This window comes from Dama dama, chromosome 19 (assembly GCF_033118175.1).
Source record: "Dama dama isolate Ldn47 chromosome 19, ASM3311817v1, whole genome shotgun sequence".
In the NCBI taxonomy this organism is placed as follows: Eukaryota; Metazoa; Chordata; class Mammalia; order Artiodactyla; family Cervidae; genus Dama; species Dama dama.
This window is the reverse complement of record NC_083699.1, coordinates 77,423,301-77,449,380: the sequence shown is the minus strand read 5'-3', so window position 1 is coordinate 77,449,380 and position 26,080 is coordinate 77,423,301. Positions and strand designations below refer to the sequence as shown.

At 41.4% G+C, this 26,080-nt stretch overlaps 1 protein-coding gene across 1 annotated transcript in view; it reads right to left on the bottom strand.

The window, feature by feature from the left end:
* The window catches only part of DSCAM (DS cell adhesion molecule), a 664,082-nt gene that overhangs the window by 212,602 nt on the left and 425,400 nt on the right, over nucleotides 1–26,080 (bottom strand). The window contains exon 11 of the mRNA XM_061168054.1: nucleotides 10,632–10,805. Within this exon, the coding sequence (XP_061024037.1) occupies nucleotides 10,632–10,805 (174 nt within the window). The remainder of the gene's footprint in view (nucleotides 1–10,631; nucleotides 10,806–26,080) is intronic.

Below are 26,080 nucleotides of genomic sequence, written 5' to 3'. Positions count from 1 at the left end.
GCATGTGGGGATTTACATAAATAAGTAGGAATATATACATATTTAAAGGTCCACTGCTCACACCCTCTCTCTTTCTGATGCAGCCACGTCTGGAGTTGCAAAGACCAGATGACTGGTCACTGCCCTGGTGGCCACAGACACCCCTCCATGACCCACCCTTGCATCACAGATGTTCATCAGTGACTTCTCATGCACTGTCTTCGGACATGTCCTAACATGAGTTGTTCAGATTGTCCCTGAGGGAGGTCAAACCTGGGAGTCCCCAGGAGAAAAGTGAGCTTATAGCCCAGGTACCTGCATACAATGTGGTGTTAACTGTCACAGGGAAAACTCCAAGCTTCCCCTTTCCATAAGCTTATTTCCATGCACCTGTTCACAAAGAGAATGACAGACCAGATGAATCGGTGGAGCTTGTGATAAAACTGGTCTGGTTTTATTTATTTACCAGGGGACTATTTAAATCGGGGTATGGATTAGTAGTAAAAGCCTATTAGCTTCATCTACAGAGAGCAGAGTCAAGGACTGCCAAAGCAGTTAGAAAATTAGAGGGAAATTCTAGAAAGAAGGGAGTCACAGAGAGTGGCAGTCCAAATATTTGCATATATTATCTACCCACATCTTGGATAACTACTGAACAATGCAACAGGTCACAGAGTGACTGAGAGGGGGCTCCTGTGGGCAGCTAGGCAGTGACCAGGTGGGTCTGCAGGCATCTCAGAGAATGCCAGAATGGAGGGCGACAGATAACTGAGGACCCAGAATGCTGCGGCCGTCACCTACAGAAACCTTGAAACAGCAGATGACCCCGGACTGGCAACAATAACTTCAGCTGCTGAGCAGAAGGGTGCCCCCAAACAGAAGAAAGAGGAAAAAGAAGTAAAGAGGGAAAACACATGCTCTCTTCCACAGAGGACTACTAGTCTGGTGACACTGAAAAAACGCTATTGGTGTCCTTCACTCTCCATCCACCATGGACTGAACCCCGCTCTGGGATGTGCCCGAGGTCCTCAGCTTGCCATTGACCCTCAGCTGTCATTCCTTTGCAGACCCCTCCTCCCCTAACCCAGAGCAGCATGCTGGATGAATTCCAGTTTAGACTGGGTTCCTCAACCCAAATAGGACCCCTCCATCCCTCAGGGGTTTTGTGCTCAGCCTGACTTGCTGGGAGAGGAGCAGTAATGGTGGAATTGAGTCCCATGACCTGCTGTCTGCTTCCTATTTAGTTTGGATGCTCTCAGCTGTAAATGAGAATACCCTGACCCACACTGGCTGAGACAGCAAAGCCATCAAATAACTGGTCCTCTCAGACAATCATGAAACTGGAGGTGGGGAGATTGCAAATGCAGTAGATTAGGGACAAATCTCTACTTTTCTGTTTTTCTTTCTAACAGTAGAAAAAGAACACAACTTTATTCATTTTTACATGCATAGGAGTTCACAGGAAAAAAAAGTGAAACTCAAAGAAATGGCTAGACTCAGGGGCTTATGTATCCTTTTAACAAAAAAAGAGGGGTTGGGCTTAAAGGGTCGATGAATTATGGGGAAGTGGCTAGGAGATATACGGGGTTACTAACGGGAAACAGGGACTTTTTTTTTTGTTTTTATTCTACCTTCCTTTATTTTTATTTTTATTTTTTTATTAGTTGGAGGCCAATCACTTCACATCATTTCAGTGGGTTTTTGTCATACATTGACATGAATCAGCCATGGATTTACACGTATTCCCCATCCCGATCCCCGCTCCCACCTCCCTCTCCACCCGATTCCTCTGGGTCTTCCCAGTGCACCAGGCCGGAGCACTTGTCTCATGCATCCCACCTGGGCTGGTGATCTGTTTCACCATAGATAGTATACATGCTGTTCTTTTGAAATATCCCACCCTCACATTCTCCCACAGAGTTCAAAAGTCTGTTCTGTATTTCTGTGTCTCTTTTTCTGTTTTGCATATAGGGTTATCGTTACCTTCTTTCTAAATTCCATATATATGTGTTAGTATGCTGTAATGTTCTTTATCTTTCTGGCTTACTTCACTCTGTATAATGGGCTCCAGTTTCATCCATCTCATTAGGACTGGTTCAAATGAATTCTTTTTAATGGCTGAGTAATATTCCATGGTGTATATGTACCACAGCTTCCTTATCCATTCGTCTGCTGATGGGCATCTAGGTTGCTTCCATGTCCTGGCTATTATAAACAGTGCTGCGATGAACATTGGGGTGCACGTGTCTCTTTCAGATCTGGTTTCCTCAGTGTGTATGCCCAGGAGTGGGATTGCTGGGTCATATGGCAGTTCTATTTCCAGTTCAACACTCATTTATGATTAAAACTCTCCAAAAAGCAGGAATAGAAGGAACATACCTCAACATAATAAAAGCTATATATGACAAACCCACAGCAAGTATCACCCTCAATGGTGAAAAATTGAAAGCATTTCCCCTGAAATCAGGAACAAGACAAGGGTGCCCACTCTCACCACTACTATTCAACATAGTGTTGGAAGTTTTGGCCACAGCAATCAGAGCAGAAAAAGAAGTAAAAGGAATCCAGATAGGAAAAGAAGAAGTGAAACTCTCACTGTTTGCAGATGACATGATCCTCTACATAGAAAACCCTAAAGACTCTACCTTCCTTTATGTATAAGTTTTATCCTCAAGAAAATGCCAAAGTGGTCACCACACATCAAGGTATTACCTCCAGATAGGGTCAAGAATTAAAAGATGTGTATCTCTTGCAGAGTCTACTATGAAGACTAGGAAAGTTTTTTCAGAATGATCACACATCTCTTCTACATTTCATTGACCAAAATTGGTCACATGCCCATCCTTAAACCAACCGTGCTCAAAGGGAATAGGCTGCCCTTGGTGGGATCAGACTAGAGTTCACATCCACTGGTTCAGACAGGTTAGGATTTACCTGCTGAGGCAGGTGACCTAGCTGTTGTGCTTGCTCTGAGTCAACAAGACTTAGCCAAGCATCTCTGCTGGCACTCAGAACATGCAGGGATAGCGTTAAAAAGTGCCACCAACCGGTGGTTTAAATAACAGAAATCTATCCTGCTACAGTTTTGGAGCCCAGAGTCTGAAACCAAGGTGTGGGCAGGGCAGTGTTCTCTCTGAAGGACTGAGGGGAGAATCCTTCCTGCCTCTTCTGGCTTCCCTTGGCTGAGGAAGCCCAAGTCCAACGTCTGTCTTCACATGGCAGATTCCCTCCACATCTGTGTCCGAATTTCCCCTTTTTGTATGACACCAGTCCTATTGGACTGAGGTCCACAGCACTCCAGTAATACCTCCTTTTACACATTTTATATATAAAAGTCCTATTTCCAAACAAGGTTATAATTGGGGGTACTGGGGTTAGGACATCAATCTGAATTCTAGGAGGACACAATTTAACACTTTATATTTAGAGAGGAGGGGAACTGAAACTGAGGCTGGAGACAAATTGTAATTGCTCTAGTAGCCTTCCCATCTCACAGATCCCTTCTTAACACCAAGAACCTTCAGCGGGTGGGATTCCAGGCTCAGTGAAGATGTGAAATGCAAATGTTCAGCTGCCCTCCCCGGCGGGAGCCAGCACCCACCATCGGCAATACAGCCACTTGGAGAGTCCCGCCAGCTAACAGGTTCTTGTACTTCTCCACGCTTCCTTTTCCAGGCTCTGCTTCATCCTCTACTTCTGACACAGACATCATCACAAAAGCTGCGGGTACTCTGCCAACTGGACTTCAGAAGGGAAGAGCAAGGGCTATGAGCATGCACATACGTGTATTGCGTACACGTCGGATACCGTGGAGGGGGCCTGGCGGGCCCCACAGTTAGGAAAGTATGTAAAGTGGGTGATTTTGAATCAGGACACCTTGTAGTCTGTTGGAGGCACTGATCCATTCTGGGGGGTGTAATTTAGGAATGATGATGATGACACCAGTAGTCACAGCCTCCAGCTCAACAACAGCTGCGCTCACCCTGCACCAACCACGTGTCTGGCTGAGCCCTTACACATGATGGTTCACGCCAGCCTCACTGCAACCCTAGAGAGAGGTGTGTGCACTGTCTCTGGGGTTCATAGTCCTGGAGAGAGGGTGAGTCACCTGCGCAGGGCCCTGGGCTGGACTGGACAGAACCCAGGCAGTGTGGGTCTGGAGCCTGGGCTCCAGCACTGTTGATCGCAGGGTGCTTACATATATGCCTTTGGAGAAGGAAATGGCAACCCACTCCAGTTTTCTTGCCTAGAGAATCCCATGGATGGAGGAGCCTGGTGGGCTGCTGTCCATGGGGTCGCACAGAGTCGGACACAACTAAAGTGACTTATTATGCATGCACTGATCCATTTATGTCACCAACCCCAAGGCTGCATTAAAAATGTGGATGTGATCTTTCATTTGATAGAGAAATATCAAAACCTAGTTTTCAATAATACCTAGTTTGCCACTGGTTCACGGTTATTTATTCCTTTTCCACCTGGGTGACCCTATCATTGTGGGCTTGTAGCTTATAGCCCGATGTTCTGAGATGTTTGCCTGAAAAGTACAACACACAGTCTTCATTTTAGGCCATCTGGGCCTTGATTTTCTAGAAGAGTCATGCTGACCTTTTTTACATCACGAATCCCTTTGAGGATATCACAAAGGCTACATGTTCCGCCCCCCAGATAAACACATACATTTTTACATACGGTTTCAGGGGACTGCAAACCCCATGGCATCATTCACAGTCCTCCAGGGCCCAGGAATCAAGGTTCCGAGGTTTGATTTAGAAGCTCTCTGAATTAAAGTAATAGAGGGAAAGTAGCATTCGACTAAGAGACACATAAGCTATCTTGACAGTTTAAGGGACACAAAATTTTAAATAGTCTCTTGGACAGTAAGGAGACTAAACCAGTCAACTCGAAAGGAAATCAACTCTGAATATTCGTTGGAAGGACTGATGCTGAAGCTCCAATACTTTGGCCACCTGATGCAAAGAGCTGACTCAATGGAAAAAGACCTTGATGCTGGGAAAGATTGAAGGCAGGAGGAGAAGGGGGTGACAGAGGATGAGATGGCTGGATAGAATCATCAACAGGAGTCTGAGCATGGTCCAGAGATGGTGAAGGACAGGAAGCCTGGGGTGCTTCAGTTCATGGGTTCACAGAGTCAGACACGACAGATGGACTGAACAACAACAGCAGGGTATTCAAATGTGAGTCAGCTCTCTGTGAGTACCAAACAAAGAGAAAGTACAAGCCTGAATCCCTGATGCTTGGAGTACAGAGTGGGCTTTCAGAATGACCAGGGGAACCTGGGAGCGTCCTGTGGGATGGACTCAGGCCATCAGGACCTCCCTGGGGGTCAGCCTAGGGTAGTGCTCCTTCCTCCCCTGAGAGCATCATGGGGCAGGGCTGCAGGTGTTCATGGGTGAGCCTGTGGGTCCTGAGGTGGCCCATGACTGCAGGAAGTTGCAGGGGTTGAATGGACTGTCCAAGGGTGGATACGAACAGATTCTATTTGGGGCGGTGGTGTAGAGTGATGAAATATTGTATTCCACCCCAACGCCCACTCTGGCAATAACAGGACAAGACGTAGCCTGAGGTCAAATCATGTTACTATCCAGAAAAAGCCAGGACCTGGGGACTGTCTGACTGGAGCTGGTGCATGCAGACTCATGCGTCCCTACATTCTGGGAACATGGAGATCAAATGGCATGGGACCCAGAGACCTGCTCAGAGCGGGGGCCTGAGGACCAAGACTAGACTGGACCATAGACCTATCTATGGGTGGACTCTGGGAGCTAGAGGTGGGGGAGGGTGGATTCCACGAGTGACAGACTCTCCAGGGAAGCACCTGCTCCTGTTTGATAAGGGATGCTCTATTGCACAGCATGTGGGGATCAGAAGGGATCTGTGAGAGTGGTGGATGAAAGAAGAACTGCCTGGCATCATGGCCAGAGATCCACACAGAAAGCAGTGTTCCCGGAGGCACACAGGCTCAGATTGGCCGGGGCAGAAACCTGGGTCAGTGGAGGATGCAATTTTGGCACCTGAGAAGATAGCTCTTCCACTTTCAAGATTCTACAACTTCAGGAATTATTTTCTTAGCACAGAAAACCACATTCCCCAGATCTCAAGTGGTCCCTGATATGGGGATGGGAGAGGCTTCTGCAGCCCCTGATGGGCCTAGGGTGAAGGGTGTAGCATGGTCACCAGAGGCCAAATTTGATTCAAAGTCAGGCCTAGCTCCCCTGTCCTTTTTGCCAAAAGCCCTGAACATTATCTGGTGTTTTGGGTCCCTATCCCTGGGATGATCTTTCATAAATGATCAATCAGCATTGAGATGATAACGTTGAACAAGAAGCAGGAATACAAAGCTGGAAGGATATACACTGATTATTTTACTATCTCATGATGGCTTTCTATCTCATGACCTTTCATTCCAAATGTGGTTGCCCGCTATCTTCCCTTTCCATGGCCTCTTTATGTCTGACTCCAAAATGGGAGATGGCAGGGAGACAGTCATAAAATTGCTTTATTATTAGAGTGGTGGGTTTTGAAATCATTAAAGTGGTGATAAGAAAACTTCCCAGACAGGAAACCCAGTCTGCGCCAGGATTTGGTTCCCAGCATCCACTGAGTCCTCCTCCACACCAGACTCTAGCAGTGGTGTTCAGGTCTTTAAAGTGTATGTAAAATTCAATGCAAGCCTCCCTGGGCATCCGGAGCTCTCATCTGAGAAGCCGCCTTGATTTCCTGACAAACCCCATCGGATAGAAAGCCCTGTCCTATTGCATTTAAAAATATTTGCAGACCAGTTTTTTTTTTTTTTTTTTAATGACTTATAGAAAAGAGAGAGTACTTAATATTTTTCCTGAAGGCAGTGCAGTTTCTTTTGAAACATTAAAGAAATCTGATGCTACCCTGGGTAGCATCAGATAAGAAGGGCCCAGAATCTCTGTTGCAGTGTCAGGTATAATCCCGCCATGGCTGCAGGGACGTGCAATCTGCTTGCTTGGCAGCTGGGTACCAAGTCTGACTGTGCCAGGCCAGAGTGGAGGCTCTCCGCTCCCACTGCCTCCTGTTTTCCTGGTAAAAGAGCTATCTACACACCAACTGGCAGGTCTACCATGACCGTGTGCTGAGCCTAAACCTGTCAGGGTTCACAGACTTAACAGTGTTGTTAAACAAGTACATAAAGAACAAGAGCAAGCCATCCCTCCATTAGCTGTTGTTTTTGTTTAAATGATACCACTGGAGCAACAGAGTCACTGTGTATCTTCTGTCTCCGTGGTTTTATATCTCTTCCTGAAATTACATTTTTACTTTTCAGAGTTTAAACATTATGCTTTTAGAGGGTTAAAGATACCAGACGCCTGGAGTTGAAATCATGTACAAAGCTTGTTGTTGTTCAGTCACTCGGTTATGTCTGACTCTGTGACCTCATGGACTGCAGCACGCTAAGCTTCTGTGTCCTTTACTATCTCTTGGGATTTGCTCAGACTCATGTCCATCGGGTTGGTGATGCCATCCAATCATCTGATTCTCTGTCATCCCCTTGTCCTCCTGACTTCAATCTTGTACAAAGCTACCCGAGGGTTATCAAGAACTGGTAAAATGAACTGTTTCATAAATGCACCTCTCTGCTAATAGTCTGTATGGTTTGAGAGACAGAAACTAAGATTGGCCAGCTGTGAGAACATCTGTCTTTGATGAACAAACACTCGCTATGAATGTTTCTTTCTCTAGTCCCCTCCACCTACCTGGTACAACATTCAAACACAGTTACCTCTCGCTTTGAGTCTTGTGACCTCTTATATCTGCTCTCTCTCCCTCCCGTGCCTCCGTTTACCCTCAACAGCTCTATCTTTTGAACTCCACTGCATCCTTCAGGATTAACCTCTGGCACCCTGGGTGCTGTTCTGCAGTCACTGATTCCACAGGGGATGGGAACCTATGTGTTCCAGGTGTCCCACCCTCTGTCCTGACAGGGGTGCCCTCTGCTGGACCAGTGCTGTCCACACCCAGGCCTGATGGTCCCATGGAGGGAAAGTCCATTAAGAGCAAGTGGACATCTTTGTGGTCCCATATCTACTATAATACCAGCATCAAGGTATGAAGAGAAATGTGAGGAAACCTTCAATTTCTGCATTTTCGAATTCTACCCATTTTTAAAGAATTTTTCACCCTGACACTTTCCTTAATCTCCTCAAAATGATGGTGCTGTCCTCCTAGGCATCTCTGTGCACCTTATTCTTTTCCTTGCACTGTGATTAGCAGGCTCTACTCCTGCCTTGATGTCTCCTTTCTCAAAACATAAAGTCTTTCATTCACGAAGGTGAGGTCCATGGTTGCCTGTATTTATATCCTTCACAGGGTTCTGTATCTATTAGAGCCTAGATATGTATGAGTAGGATAGAAAACAATTTTTTAATAAAATATGTTATTCTTAACCACCTTGCTCGGGAGATGAGCGGTAATATTAATGACTATGATTTTTGCAGGAAGATCCCCTAGAGAAGGAAATGGCAACCCACTCCAGGATTCTTGCCTGGGAAATCCCATGGACAGAGGAGCCTGGTGGGCTACAGTGTAAGGGGTCGAAAAGTGTGGGACACAACTTAGCAACTGAATGACCGCCACCACTAGTGAAATGCCTCAGTCAAACATTTGTTAGATTGCTGTAACTCAGTGAACCAATGTTTTTTAAATGACCAACATAGTGTGTTATAGGCTTCCCTTGTGGCTCAGCTGGTAAAGAATCCCCCTGTAATGTGGGAGACCTGGGTTCAATCCCTGGGTTGGGAAGATCCCCTGGAAAAGGGAATGGCTACCCAATGCAGTATTCTGGCCTGGAGAAATGTACTGTACTGTATAGTCCATGGGGTCACAAAGAGCTGGACACAACCAAGTGACTTCCACTTTCACTTCCATAGGGTGTTACAAAATTGTGATTGTGTAAAGTTTCTATTTAAAAGGCAAGAAAGACCAATGGAATAGTGTAACCAAGTATGAAAAGTCATTAATGTTATTTCAAACTCCACATGGTAACCATTTTCTTGAAAACCATGACTGGTTAAGTTTTGGTATAGAATCACTGAAGAATATCCACAATTATCTGAGAAAGCTACTAAAATATTCTTTCCTTTTCTGACAATATGTCTGTACAAAACTAAATTTTTTTTATTAATTCAACCAGAACAATGTATTTTAACAGTCTAAATGAAGAAAGAGATATCAGAACTGAACAGCCTTCTATAAAACCATATTTTAAAAGCATTTGTAAAAATGTAAAACAATGTTCCTCTTCTCACTTATTGTTTTGGAAAATAGAATAATTTTTCATTAAAATATGCTATTTTTAGCATGCAAAATTTTTAAAAATATGTTAAAGCATTGCAAAATATATTCTTTTTGATGGGAAAAGATGGATCAATACTGGTCAATCTTGGTTCTCAAATCTTGAGTTTCCTTAATATTTCATCAATTTATTATTTTTAAAAATTACCACTTCAACTTTGGATTTAAGTGATATGACTTTTTGTCCTCTGATTATTGCAAATCAGTTTTTCTAGAGTATGACATTTAGCAGTCAAAAGTATGTATTGATATGTCCACAATGTATTAATATTTCAAAGCAACCTTATTTCAGAACTATAATCTGTCCATGATACAAAAGTATAGCAATAGATAGCTTGATATTTTCATTGTTGTATTAGAAAAAAATAGATTAATTAGAATAAGTTCTTAGTAACAGAGATTGGATACTAGACTTTGTGTAGCTAGTCTTCAAGTCTCTGTCTCTCTCACACATAGCACTGAAATTCACTTTTAAGTCCAATGTCCTAATAAATAATATGGTAGAGATCCTTGAAAACCTATATACAGCATAGTTAAAATAAGCAAGAGGAAGTCTGATTAAAGCTTGTGGTAAGGAAGAAATCTCAATCTATCCAGTAGAAAAGCATATAAATGGAGAAAGACATAAGCCATTCACTGTAAACTAGATGTACAACCATTTGCTAATGAGCAATGCTCAGTAGAAGCTGGTTTACTTTATGTCCTTTCTTTGGTGGTTTAGTGACCAAAGTATAAAAATAATTTCACTAGTAGGTACCTTTCCTATAAGATCAGTCAGCAACATGGACCCTAAGTCTAGCCCTACATGCTTTATCTTCTTGTAGGGATGTATGTTGATAATGAGGTTTCCAGTTTCTTGATTTCACAGTGATCTTAAAGAAGGAAATCTATGGATAAGCTTGCAAATGACAAAAAGCATGAAGAGACCTCTGAAAAGAACACATCTGAGACCATGCACAAGGCTTTTCCATGATAAAATCAAGAGGAGAGAAATCTGGGTGCCAAAGGCAGCAACCCACTCATCTGCTGGGCTGCTCAGAGCCTGGACCCATGGCCAGGGGAGCAGAGGGAGGGAAACCCAGGGCTCCCTGCCCCGGACATATATTCTGATGCACAGTCTGCATATTCTGAAAGTTGCTGGATTTCTACTATCCTCCTCAACTGTATGCTTAGGACAGGAAAGCATCAACCCTCCAGCTGCAACAAACCACTGTTTTGTTTTGTTTTTAAACAGTGTGCGTGGAGACCACTGAAAATGGAAGCCCCAGAGCCCTATTTAGGTAAAATGAAGAGCTCGTCTTCCTTACTTTTCACCGTGAGGTACATGGACTTGCTGACGTCCGCGCCCACATCGTTGCTGACCTTGCACAGGTAGTAGCCACTGTCTTCTTCCACCACGTGCTTGATCAACAGAGACCCGTTGCTGAGGACCTGAATTCGGCCATTCAGGGCAATCGGTTGGAACTGGGGAACCCCAGCACCTGGAATAAAATAAAATAAAGAGGAATGGTGATGCCAACAGGAGTAAATACAGGGAGACAATGAACTCAAGGTCATCAGACAAAGGAGAAGTGACAGATGCTAAACACACATCTGAGAGGACAGGCACCTGATATGCCAAGACTTTTTTCTTTCTTCTGATAATGAGATTCTTGTTTAGGGAGAAACATGTTTATTTAAAATGATAGCATTTCAAATGTTGAGATAAACAGTAAGAGACCTTACAGATAGTTTCAACATAAAAAGCCAGATTTGATGAGCCTTAACTGGTTGATAAATTATTCACAGAAATCACAGTAGAATGACTACAGAAGTAGACATCTTATGTGTAACTAACTTAATTTGTTGTGTTCCCAGGGACTTAAAATGAATGTAAACAAGAGTGCTTCAGGGGGTGGACATTTGAAGACTTCCCATGATGCACACATCTGAAACTACAAGGAGAATACCGATATTGCAGACTTCCCTTCTAAGTGTGGTCTAGAAATACAATGTACTATTAATACCATTTAATGTTATTAAATAAATGTTAGATCATTGCACTAAGACAGAGCATAGTTAAAACACCTTAAAGTGCTTGCATTCAAGGAGATATAGCCCAGATGTCTATGCTATGGTCATAAATGTTATCCATATAAAAGATCCATATGAAACTATTTTGAAAAATAAGCTTAGAAATAATAAAACAGAAGATAAGGGAGATTTCTGGGAAAACAGTAGTTGGATGAAACAGATGATACTGCTATGTTGCTTTTCCCTCTTCTGGGACTTAGGAGGGTGTGGTCTAGGTCTTGAACGGCTGAAAAGGTTTCTCTGTATTCTGATCTGAATCTGAAGATTTGGGGAGAATACACACAGGTGAAGACAACTCCATCTTTCTGGAGAAAGCCTGAAGCATGGGCCAAATATGTGCTCTAGAGAAGAGCTGCTGGTTTCTGTGTCCCCAGAACCTACGTGGGACCTGAACAGGTGGGAGGTCACCCACTCATGTGGGGAACTTCAGACTTTGCTTGGGGGAATGAAATGAGAGGGGATACACTTCTCCCGTAACTCATCATTTACTTATTGGTGTCCTTCAGGTCACAGTGGCAGAGACTGCTGCTGTGCCTTCCCTTCCCTGTCTCAGCTCCACCCAAGAGACAAGGAAGTTAACTATGTATCCAATCCAAGGGGACCCTCCACAATGAATCTGAAAGGCAAGCAGCATCACTAAAGCAGGTGGGTTCTATCAAAAGAGAACTGCTAGAGAAGATATATGAATGAATTCAAGTTTAAAAAATAGAATTCCATTTCTGAAAAGGATGGAGAAAGACACGAAAGAATATCACTTCCATTCTAACCACCAAAAGGAGACTGTTAATCTACAAAATCATACTTTTCTTGGAATGAATCACAGAGCAGAAGTCACAGGCAACTGGGTAAAGTTAGTCACAAAGAATTTAAAATACCCAGTGAGGAGCTATGGCATATGTAAACAATCTCATGTTTGGTAGAGAGTGAGAGGACAAGATCCTGGACATACAAGCGGGAAAAAGTAAAGAACTGGAAATAAGTATAGCTCAATTCAGTTTCAACTCTTTTATGCATCAGAGTATTATAAGATAATAAAATGTTGTAAGATACAAAAAAAAAAAAAAAAAAAAAAAGCAAGCAAAAAGGACCAGAGAGGAAATTATCAACAGTCTTGAAAGCTTAATATGAAACTATCGAATAAGAACTTTCTGACAACTATGACCAATAACCATAGACAGGTAAGGAATTCAGAAAGAACATTAAAACCATATAAAAGAGAAAGATAAATAAAGTGTTAGAAACAACATTTCTACAATATTAGATGTAAGGAATTCCTTAATCTAATTAGCAGATTGAATACGGTAGAGAAAATAATCAGTGAACCTGAAGCTAGGCCAACAGAAATTATCCAAATTAAAACAAAAAGTGCAAAAGAGTGAAAGAGGCAGAAGACTTGCCCTAGAGTTGTAGAACAATATCAAATACTCTAACATTGGGTAGTGAAAGTCTCAAAAAAAGAAGATAGGGTTAGAAGAAATAATATTTGAAATATAGACGACTTTAACATCACTATCAATCGTTTTGACTGAACTGACATTTATAGAACTCTGCATCCTAGAGCAGCAGATTCCATGCTGGTTTTGGGTGCACACGGAACGGTTACCCAGAGAGATAGTATTCTGGGCCATAATAAAAAGCTCAATAGATGTTATAAGATAAATTAATACAGATTATGCTCTAGTTCCAGAAAAACATCTATTTCTGCTTTATTGACTATGCTAAACCCTTTGACTATGTGGATCACCATAAACTGTGGAAAATTCTGAAAGAGATGGGAATACCAGACCACCTGACCTGCATCTTGAGAAATCTGTATGCAGGTGAGGAAGCAACAGTTAGAACTGGACATAGAACAACAGACTGGTTCCAAATAGGAAAAGGAGTATGTCAAGGCTGTATATTGTCACCCTGCTTATTTAACTTATATGCAGAGTACATCATGAGAAATGCTGGGCTGGATGAAGCACAAGCTGAAATCAAGATTGCTGGGAGAAATATCAATAACCTCAGATATGCAGATGACACCACCCTTATGGCAGAATGTGAAGAGGAACTAAAGAACCTCTTGATGAAAGTGAAAGAGGAGAGTGAAAATGTTGGCTTAAAGCTCAACATTCAGAAAACTAAGATCATGGCATTCTGTCCCATCACTTCATGGCAAATAGATGGGGAAACAGTGGAAACAGTGACTGACTATTTTTCTGGGCTCCAAAATCACTGCGGATGGTGATTGCAACCATGAAATTAAAAGACGCTTACTCCTTGGAAGGAAAGTTATGACCAACCTAGACAGCATATTGAAAAGCAGAGACATTACTTTGTCAACAAAGGTCCATCTAGTCAAGGCTATGGTTTTTCCAGTGGTCATGTATGGATCTGAGAGTTGGACTATAAAGAAAGCTGAGCGCAGAAAAATTGATGCTTTTGAATTGTGGTGTTGGAGAAGACTCTTGAGAGTCCCTTGGACTGCAAGGAGATCTAACCAGTCCATCCTAAAGGAGATCAGTCCTGGGTGTTCATTGAAAGGACTGATGTTGAAGCTGAAACTCCAATACTTTGGCCACCTGATGTGAAGAGCTGACTCACTGGAAAAGAGCCTGATGCTGGGAAAGACTGAGGGCAGGAGGAGAAGGAGACGACAGAGGATGAGATGGTTGGATGGCATCATTGACTCGATAGACATGGGTTTGGATGGACTCTGGGAGTTGGTGATGGACAGGGAGGCCTGGTGTGCTGCGGTTCATGGGGTTTCAGAGAGTCGGATATGACTGAGCGACTGAATTGAACTGAACTGATGTTCTAGTTCCACAGAAAAACTAACATTGAGATCAAGAACAGAAATATATCTGGGAAAAACCTCAAATATTTGAAAATTAAACAGTGCAATTCTAAATAACTCATGAGTCAAAGAAGAAATCACCAAAATAATTAGAAGATATATACATATCTTCTAAATATACATATATTTCTGAGTTGAATAAGAATGTAAAAACAATATATCAAATGCATGGAATGCAGTTAAAAGCAACACTTAGATGGAAGTTTGTAGCATTAATGTTTGTATTGGAAAAGGAAAAAGATCACACGTCAGTGATCCCCCTTCAGAAGCTATTACAAAAAGAGCAAATAAAATCCAAAGTTAGGAGAAATACGGAAATTAATAGAGAGGAAAACTGAAATCGAAGAAATAAGAAAACAGAAAAAAACTAAAGAAAAAAATCAATAAAACAAAAATATAGTTCTTAAAAAAAATATGATAAACTTCTATGAGGACTGATCAAGAAGAAGGGAGAGATATAAGCTACAAATGACTATCATGAAAGAGGCTCTCACTGAAGCCCTTACTTGAATTAAGAGGATAATAGAAAAATATTAGGAATAATTTTGTGCCAATAAATTTGAAAAGTTATATTAAATAATAAATTTCTGGGATGAAATAAACTCTCAAAGAACACTATGGAAAATATAGATACATTTAATTTATTGTATCTATAAATACATTTAATTTATTGTTAAAAATCTCCCACAAGAATACTCAACGCCCAGACAGCTTCATTAGTGAGGCTAGCTAACACAGAAAAAAATACCAATTTTACACAAAGTCTTTCAGAAAATACAAGAGGAAGATGTACTTTATCACTGATTTTATGAGGCCAACATCATCTCGATACCAAAATCAAATAAATATCTTAGAACTACTGATCAAAATCCATAACGAACCCACACATAAAAATCCTTAACCAAATGTTAGCGAGTTAGGTTTATCAACATATAAAAAAAAAAATATGTCATGACCAAGTGAAACTTAATCTAGGAATGCAAAGTTGGCTTAAATTAAAAGATTAGTCAATGAAATTCTTCATATCAACAGACCAACAAAGAAGCACAATATGATTACTTGAATGAATACAAAGAAAGAATAAAAAACATTTTATAGAATTCAACAATCTGATAAGACCCTGATAAAAATCTCATAGTAAACTAGTTGTAAAATGGAATAACTTGAGAAAAGATTTCAAAAAACTCACAGTTAGCATCATTTTTTTACTCAACTGTAAAAACTGAATTATTTTCCACCAAAGATCAAGAAAGAGACAAGGAGCTCTGGTCTTTACCTTTTTATTCAAGATTATTCTGAAGATTCTAGCAAGAGCAATAGAAAAAGTAAAAGAAATAAAGTACACATATATTAGTAAAGAAGAATAGAACTGCCTTCCTTCATGGATGACAGAATTATTTATAGATGATCAAAAGTGCCTTTTTAAGTTGCTAGAAAAATAAGTGAGTTTAGCAAAGTCATAGAACACATGGACACATCAAAATATAAAATTTAAAGCTAATTGTATCTATATATGTAACAGGCAATTGGAAACTGAAATTTTTAAAAAGAAATAATGTTGCATTAAAGCATGAAATATTTAGAGATACATTTTAACAAGATAAGTGCAGGATTGGCCTGCTGAAAACTGCAAAAGTTGTTGCTAACAATTACAGAAGACCTAAATAAATGGAGACGGAGTATTATACCGTGTTCATGGATAGAAATTCTCAATATTTTCAGTGACTGGAAATCTTTTTCTGTAACAGGCCAAAGAACAAATATTTTATGGTTTGCAAGCTGTCACAAATATTTTATGTTTGCAAGTCTGTGACATTACTTATTTCTGTCACTGAAGCATGAAAGCAATGATAGAAAATACATGTGTGTGTGTGGGTACTTAGTTGATCAGTCGTGTCTGACTCTTGTGACCCCATAGACTGTAGCCTGCTAGGCTTCTCTGTCCATGGGATTCTCCAGGCAAGCATACTGGAGTGGGTTGCCATTTCCTTCTCCAGGGGATCTGCCCGACCCAGGAATCAAACCCAGGTCTTCTGCACTGGAGGCATACTCTTTACTAATTGAACTACGGAGGAAGCCAAATATATAAATCAGCACAGTCATGTTTCAATAACATTTATTTACAAAAGCAGGTTTTGAGCAGGATTTGACTTGTGGTTCAGTTTGCTGACATTTGATTTAAAGGTATCACTGACTTAAAAAAAAAAAAAAGTATATGGATGTAAGTGAAAGTGAAAGTAACTCAGTCACGTCCGACTCTTCGGAATTCTCCAGGCCAGAACAGAGTGGGTAGCCTCTCCCTTCTCCAGGGGATCTTCCCAACCCAGGGATTGAACCCAGGTATCCTGCATTGCAGGTGGATTCTTTACCAGTTGAGCCACAAGGGAAGCCCAAGAATACTGGAGTGGGTAGCCTATCCCTTCTCCGGCGGATCTTCCCAACCCAGGCATCAAACCAGGGTCTCCTGCTTTGCAGGAGCTTTACCAACTGAGCTATCAGGGAAGTCCATATGGAAGGATGTAAAGTTAGAGGAGTGGTATATACTAACAATACTCACACATCTGCTTTAGTTCTTTATCTCATACATAATGTAAGAAAGAGATTTCTGTGGTGGCTTAGACAGCCTTTCATAACATCATTCTAATAGATAAATGGTTTTAATTCATCTTATTTATAAATAATTCAAAATCAGGAATGAAAAAAACATTATAGTAGTTTTTAATGTTGAGTTTGCAAAAAGTTTGTTTGGAAAGATGTCATGCAATAGTCATGGAAAAATGCAAACAAATGTTTTGGCCAACCGAATACTTTCAGTGTTACTTTCTTCAGTATCAGCTACTGTTTTATAAAGTAAGATGAAATGAACAAAATTATTCTTATTCCTACACCTTTTCCTCCTTGGGAATAGACCAAAAAATGATCAAAATGCACAACATGAAAAATTACAACAGAAACACATACAATATTAATTATTTAAAACTTAATTCATATGAATATTCACAGAATATTTAAACAGATGTTTGATGATTAATGAAAATATCTGCCATAAAGGTGGTGTCATCTGCATATCTGAAGTTATTGATATTTCTCCCAGCAATCTTGATTCCAGTTTGTGCTTCATCCAGACTGGCATTTTGCATGATGTACTCTGCATATAAGTTAAATAAGTACGGTGACAATATACAGCCTTGACTCCTTTCCTAATCTGGAACCAGTCCTTTGTTCCATGTCTGGTTCTAACTGTTGCTTCTTGACGTGCATACAGGTTTTGCAGGAGACAGGTAAGGTGGTCTGGTATTCCAATCTGTTTAAGAATTTTCCAGTTTGTTGTGAGCCACACAATTAGAGGCTTTAGCATAGTCAATGAAGCAAAAGTAGATATTTTTCTGGAATTCTCTTCCTTTCTCTACGATCCAATGGATGTTGGCAATTTGATCTCTGGTTCCTCTCCCTTTTCTAAATCCAGCTTGAACATCTGGAAGTTCTTGGTTCATGTACTGTTGAAGCCTGGCTTGAAGGATTTTAAGCATTGCTTTGCTAGCATGTGAAATGACTGCAACTGTGCAGTAGTTTGAAGATTCTTTGGCATAGCCTTTCTTTGGGAGTGGAATAAAAACTGGCCTTTTCTCCTTTAAGCACATATAAAATTATGCTTTGTCTTTACAAAATAGTGTTTATTGTCCAATTACTAAGCATCCACAATGTGGCGGATCCAGGACAATTTGCTATGGTTACAAAAGATGGTCCTCTTTTGTCACTTTCTCTCTCTCAGGTCAGAACCCTCACTCTGGGGAAATGTGAGCTGTTATATTGTAAGCCTCCCTACTGAGAGATTGCCTCGAGGGTTTTCTTCAAACAAAGTTCTGTGAGAAGCTGGATCCTGCCAGCAACCACACAAGTGGGCTTGAACTTTGAGATGACTGTACCCCTGGCCGGAAACTGTCTGCAGTGCGGAGAGACCTTAATCTAGAGGGCTCGACTAAGCCACACTCAGATTCCTGCCCCAGAGAAACCGGAAGATCGTGAGTATGCATTATTATTGTTAAGTCACTACGCTTAAGGGTGATCTGTTACACAGCAACCAATCCCCAGTACACTGTGAGAAACTAGGTAAGCAGGAAAGCATTCAGTTCCTCAGTGTCCTTACCTGCAAAAAGGATTAATCATAGTTCCTCCTTCATAAGGTGCTAGAGACATTTAAATTCTTAAACTGTGGTAGGGCATAGACTATGTACACACTATTGCTGCTTGTTTTTTCTAATTTCTGTTCTAATTATTTAATCATTTAATGCTAGTTGACTTTACATCTTTCCTATTCCACAAGAATAAGGGCCATGTTTCAGCGAACCTCTCTGCTTATCAATCAGTTCATCAGCAGAAAGATATAGTGGAAAGGGGGCTCTTTAGTAAATCCTTGGAGTGGAATTCTGTATCCTTAAGCGTTAAAATGTATTGTTAAGTTGCTTAGTAAAAGATGGAGCTATTTTATTTCCATTGGCTGGGGTTCATTTTTTCCTCAGACTTGTGCACTGTTATTCTTTTTGATCTTCATGAATATGGTTTATATCTCATTATTTTAATTTACCTGATTTTACTGATTTTTGTATTATTTTTTGCTTTTGCTTATAGATATTCAGTCACTAAGTCACGTCTGACCCTTTGACGCCCCGTGAACTGCAACACGCCAGACTCCCATGTCTTTCAGTGTCTCCCAGAGTTTACTCAAATTCATGTCCATTAAGTCAGTGATGCTGTCTAACCATCTCAGCCTCTGCCACCCCCTTCTCCTTTTATCTTCAATCTTTCCCAGCATCAGGGTCTTTTCCAAGGTGTCAGTTCTTTGCATCAGGTGACCTGATTGGAATTTCAGCTTCAGCATCAGTCCTTGTAATGAATATTCAGGACTGATTTCCTTTAGGATGGACTGATTTGATTTCCTGGCTGTCCAAGGGACTCTCAAGAGTCTTCTCAGAACTACAGTTTGAAAGCATCAATTCCTTGGTGCTCAGCCTTCTTTATGGTCCAACTCTCACATCCATACATGACTACTGAAAAAACCATAGCTTTGCCTATACAGACCTTTGTTGCAAAGTGACATAGCTGCTTTTTATTATGCTGTCTAGGTTTGCCATAGCCTTCATTCCAAGAAGAAAGCATCTTTTAATTTCACACCTTCTGAACTGGGGAACTCATCTTCTGGTGTCATATCTTTTTGCTTTTTCACATTATTCAGGGTTCTTGTAGCAAGCATGCTGGAGTGGTTTGCCCTTCCCTCCACCAGTAGATCACATTTTGTCAGAACTCTTCACTCTGACCCATCAGTCTTGGGTGGCCCTGCATGGCATAGCTTCATTGACTTACACAAGTCCTTTTGCCACAACAAGGCTATGATCTATCAAGGGATGCTTATAGATAAGTGAGCATCTTTTAATGAAAGCATCAATAATTTGTACTTGTTTTTTGGTGAACACTATGTCTATATTCTTTGCTATATTCATGTATCTACTGGATACATCAGTAACCTCAGATACGTAGATGACACCACCCTTATGGCAGAAAGTGAAAAAGAACTAAAGAGCCTCTTGATGAAAGTGGAAGAGAGAGTGAAAAAGCTGGCTTAAAACTCAACATTCAAAAAATGAAGATCCCATCACTTCTGGCAAATAGATGGGGAAACAATGGAAACAGTGAGAGACTACTTTTTGGGGCTCCAAAATCACTGCAGATGGTGACTGCAGCCATAAAATTAAAAGATGCTTGCTCCTTGGAAGAAAAGCTATGACCAACCTAGACAGCATATTAAAAAACAGAGACACTACTTTGCCAACAAAAGTCTATCTAGTCAAGGCTATGGTTTTTCCAGTAGTCATGTATGGATGTGAGAGTTGGAGTATAAGGAAAGCTGAGTGCTGAAGAAATGATGCTTTTGAACTGTGGTGTTGAAGAAGACTCTTGAGAGTCCCTTGGATGGCAAGGAGGTCAAACCACTCCATCCTAAAGGAAATCAGTACTGAATATTCATTGGAAGGACTGATGCTGAAACTGAAACTCCAATACTTTGGCCACCTGATGTAAAGAACTGACTCATTGGAAAAGACCCTGATGGCTGGGAAGATTGAAGGCAGGAGGAGAAGGGGACGACAGAGGATGAGATGGTTGGATGGCATCACCGACTCGATGGACATGAGTTTGAGAAAGCTCTGGGAGTTGGTGATGGGCAGGGAAGCCCGGTGTGCTCCAGTCCATGGGGTCACAAAGAGTTCAGTCGACTGAGCTGAACTGAACTACTGGATTTTGTCTTTTTCTTCTTTTGCCAAAGCACTTTGAGTCCTAAAAATGATTCTATATTCCTATTTTTAGAAAACTTTATTTTTCTTCATGTTGTTTCCATCAGGATTGCATTTTGGATATTATCAGCTACCTTTTCATCATCTATTGATATGATCATACTTTTTTCTTATAAAAGTTGATTGCATCTTTTAAGGTCTGGTTTCATAAATTATAAAACTCCTTTTTATGGATAATATGTTCTTTATGGCAAGGATAAATATTATTGAAATTTAAAAATAGGAAAAGACTTTGATTTTTATTTATGTGCTTAATTTTGGTAAACTGTTTGAAAAAATCTATAAAGGCTATCAATGCCTTTCTCAAAGCTGTAAATTGGGAGCCAGATCTAGATTAATACACACAACCTGAAAATTCAGCCAAATGTAGGATTTTTAAAAATATATCCATAAGGCAGCAAACCAGGAAATCTGAAAATGCTATGGAATTTACAAATTATATAAAAATGTGTTACAAAGCCCTGAAAGATCAAAATGCTGATAGAATGTGAGGCATTTATAGGATTGTTCATGTCAAAAACACAAATGCTTTCTTTTCCTTGAAGAATTTTCACCAGAGAAACACAATGTTTGGCACATTTATAGTAAAGAGTTACAATACAATTCAGCTTTGTTGCTAAGCTTTCTCAGTTGAGTAGCTGAAAAAGATTATCTATTAATTCCTGTGTGGACTGAGAGCAGTCTCTTTATTTCTAAAAGATCCTAGTGGAGGCAGAGACAACATGTAAATGCAGTTGAATACCATTACATCTTTTTTTTTTTCCAGAAAATGAACAAGATTTGATGGGATATAGCATTTATAAATGTGATCATACTAAACAGAGTCATTCATCCACCATATGGACAACAGTTCCAATGGTGAGCACAGGTTCAATCAGAGGAAAGTGGACTTGGCCATGACTTTACAGAATTACAGGTCATTGACTTTAGATGCATCATTATCGTAAAGAACAAAATTTAACACAGTGCACACTCTATTTCAAAAATCTGCAATCTTGTTAGCATAACATAAGCACTTTGGGTAATTAGCTAGAAGATACACTTACAGCAACCAGAAACCATTAATTAAAAATCTGTCCATTTTCTGTGGCTAGCTGAGGTCAAGTGGGGACCATTTTAATGCTCCATTACATGAAAAGAAAGTGTTCACGAATTATGTAAGGCATACACTGAATGACTGGTTATGTTCCTACTGCGTGACCCTTCTTATTTATTGAAAAGCTATGCCTAGCAGGACTTTCAAGAACTGAGGGGATGAAAACTGCGGAAAAAGAGAAACCGAGTGTTGCCAAATAAGCCTGCTTTAAAGGCAGCAGTAAATACCATCTTAGTTTCATCTCTGCTTCCCTTTGAGGTCTTTGCTGGTCTATAAGGAGAGAATTTGACCAACAGTCAGAACTGAGTTCTAATGGTATCTCTGAAACCTTAGGAACTGGACCCTTGAGCAAGTATTAGCTTATTCTGTCTGCATCCTTAATGTCATCATATATGAAATGGGAGGAAGAACCCATTTCTAAGCCATATAGATCGTTCACATAAAAGGGAACAAGACTGCATGAATGCAAGTGGGCGTCAGTGCCCATATGCTGGGACCAGAAGATGCTGGTCAATAAGAACACTCAGAGTTTCCTGGAAGGTGAAAGATGATTTTTGCGTAGGACAAAATAGGAAGGATATGGCTTTCTGCTCCCTGGGCTGCGCCTAGATGACAAGGCTCTATGTTATTTCTCTCCTGCACCAAAGGATCAAAGCACAGTCTCTTTCGACCTTATGGAGAAAGCGGTGTTCTCCTGAGGAAGGGACCTGTTTTCCTCTCTCAGGGAGAGGGCCTTCCTGCTCTGAGAAGAGCTGGTGGGTTGAAGGGAGTGAGTAGAAACAAAGATGGGGTGAGGGTGGGATACACAGAGAGAGTAAGTGCCCAGAGAACAGCAGCTGAACCTGTTTCAGGTGTGGTTGTGAGAAGGGAACCCTTGACCAGTGACAGAGGGCTGGGTTCTAGGAGTCTTGTTCTAGAGGAGAACTCCAAAGTGGACAGAGGCACAGTCCTGAGACATGGGTCCAACTTCAGGCTGGGGGGCTATTCCCAAACCCAAAGAAAGATGCTTCCATCATGGTACACAATGCGCAGGTCACATTTTGTCTATATGTTTGCATCAGAGAGTGTCTGTCTATCTCAGTGCTACTGCTGCACTTCTAAACTCTTCTCTAAATTCCAGGGATGGGAAGCCTGAGAAGCACATTTTCTTGGCTGATTTGTCATGATTCTAGTTTATATTTCACAAGCGAGAGGTACCTGAATACAACTCGGAAAGTGGAAGGAAGGAGAAATCACAATTCTCCTTTAGAAGCAGCCAGTCTCTGCATGTGGAGACGCCAGACATCCAAGCCCAGAAAAAATTACTTCATTCTAGGGTGGCAGGGACCGCAAATGGTTCCCACATTTGTTAAGTTCCTGAAAGGCAGCTGACTCCCTGCCTTCCTTCTGAAAATATGCATGCATCTAATGTCCTATATTAAACTCCTTCCTGATACAACATCATACCCTTACTAGGACAGCGTCAAGGTTGCTTGTTGCTGTTGTTAAGTTACTAAGTCCTGTCTGACTCTTTGTGACCCCATGGACTACAGCAGGCCAGGCTCTTCTGTCTTCCACTGTCACCCAGAGTTCACTCAAATTCATGTCTATTGAGTCAGTGATGCTATCTCACCATCTCATCCTCTGTCACCACCTTCTCCTTCCGCCTTCAATCTTTCCCAGCATCAGGGTCTTTTCCAATGAGTTGGCTCTTTGCATCAGGTGGCCAAAGTATTGGAGCTTCAGCTTCAGTATCAATCCTTCTAATGAATTTTCAGGATTGATTTCCTTTAAGATTGACTAGTTTGATCTCTGTGCTGTCCTAGGGACTCTCAAGAATCTTCTCCAGCATTCAAAAGTGTCAAGATCACTTCTTTTGTAAACCTTAATCTTTTTATGTCTATCCGAAAGAATCCTATCCTGTGAAAACAACTGAACTTAGGTGGCCTAGACTAGTACCTGCCCAGGGGTTGTTAGAACTTGGTGGTCCACTAGTTTATCATCTGATTTCATAACTTTTACCCTGTACTTAAACTGCAAGGGTCTTTTTTTTTTTTTTTTTTTCATCAAGAGGGAACACAGTTCTCTCACTCAATTACCAGAAAATGGAACCATGAACTGACATGACTCAGTACTTGCTGAAGGGATATGTGATACTGGAGGAAGTCTGAGTGGCTGAATTTTGCTGATGCCATCACAGCTTTGTATTGGGACGGTGGGCTGTGAGGCGCCCTTGCAGCTGTGTTGACTGTGTGAGGTTTTCAGTTGCCATCTCCCTGGAGAAAGAGATCCCCAAACATTTGTCCTCAGTGTGGCTATTCCTATCCACAAGAGGACAAGTTAGAAAGTTCCTGGGGAAAGACAATGAAAAAGAAGGAAGACAGAGGAGTGGAGAAAAAGAAGAGGGCCCAGGATGGACCAAGAGTCCATTTTCCTGGTGACTCTACCAAGGCTCAGGGTAATTGCAGCTTCCTTGGTGTGGGGTTGAGGGGGAGTGGTCTACGGTGGTCTTGATGCAGCTCCCAGAGCCAGGGACCACACTTATTTTAGCATTGAAGAAGGCAGAAGTTCTTCATCCCAGATTGTTTTATTCTACCAAAAAAGGAAGAAAGTAAAACAACACGATGACCACTCATCCTCTCTACTCTGCTTGAAACAGAGCAGGACCCTATCTATGGTCCTTGTCCACACATGTCCTCAGTCTGCCTTTTGTCTGTGGAAAACCTTTAGCCAAAGAATAAGTTTAATCAGAGAAATGAGAACACATAGAAACAAATGAAAACAGTCATCAAACGAGACCAAATAATAATAATGTAGCCAATAAGCAAAGTCAAGCACCTTTACTTCCTTCTTCAAGGGCTATAGATAATTTTCTGAGTCATCTCCTGTGAGCTATCTTATAGATACTTAATACCACCAGGTAAAAGAAGTTAACTACACAATGACCAGACTGTAGCCATGACATAAGCTGCCACAACTCTAAGAATTGACTTCAAAGAACTAAAAACAAATCACCCTTGAACTGAAGATTAATTGTACCTAAAACAATCAAGATGATGCTGGTCAGACCATTGATGACCAACTTCAAGATGACTGTCAGAGCTGACTGTGCTGTTTCTGCCTGGAGCCCCATTTTTCTGTCTATAAATTCTGTAAATCTCTTGCCCACTGTTGACTATAAAGAAAGCTGAGCACAGAAGAATTGATGCTTCTGAACTGTGGTGTTGGAGAAGACTCTTGAGAGTCCCTTGGACTGCGAGGAGATCCAACCAGTCCATCCTGAAGGAGATCAGTCCTGGGTGTTCATTGGAAGGACTGATGTTGAAGCTGAAACTCCAATACTTTGGCCACCTGATGCGAAGAGTTGACTCATTTGAAAAGACCCTGATGCTGGGAAAGATTAAAGGCGGGAGGAGAAGTGGGCGGCAGAGGATGAGATGGTTGGATGGCATCACCGACTCAATGGAGATGGGTTTGGGTGGACTCTGGGAGTTGGTGATAGACAGGGTGGCCTGGTGTGCTGCAGTTCATGGAGTTGCCAAGAGTCGGACATGACTGAGTGACTGAACTGAACTGAACTTGCCCACTGATTGTCAATGGTGGGGGTTGGGCAGAAGTTGACCTTTGGACAGATGTCTGCCTTCTCCCCACCTCAGCTGGTGGCATCTGAAATAAAGAAAATTTTCCTTTCCATCAACCTGGCCTGTTTGCTGGCTTTTGAGTGGCAAGCAGTTGGACTCCCACCTTTCAGTAACACACTCACCATCCTTTTCCAAGAACTCATTATTGTTCAATAAGACCCATTGATTCTACCTGGAACAGATAAGCAGAGCTGCCTTTATTGTACCTGAAGGAACCACACTTGACCCTAAAGTTGGGTTTCTTTTCACCACTTCTGTCCCAGGGAGGTGTCACCTTCTCCTTTTTAGATTCTTTGAGCTCTTTCTCTGTATTCATTCAAGATATATAGCTTGTCATATTTGCATGTTAGTGGGTACAAGGAGTACTGGATGAAAACTGTGACTACATAGCCTTGATGTGTCTGGTTCAGGGGTTTGGAGCAGGTGCTGCTGGAAAATTCCAGGAGGATGCCTGCAGGTCCAGGAAATCAATGGACCAAAGAGTCTGGATGCATGGAGATGCAGACTTGGCACATCCTAACCTGAGGTGGTGAGTCTGGGAGCAGGCAGGATTAAAGCTCTAGGTAGTAATCAGACAGCTAGACAGACAGACAGGCAGAGAGGTGAGACAGGATAAGAAGACCAAGGGCCAAGCAGATGACCAAGGCAGAGATCCAATTTCCAGGACAGGGTTATGAAAGTGACACTTGTTCTGAGCAAAGGCTGTGAGCTGGCATTCAAGACACATTGTATGTGGCCACAAGAGTAAAGAAATGAAGCTAAATGCATTGGAGGCTAAAAT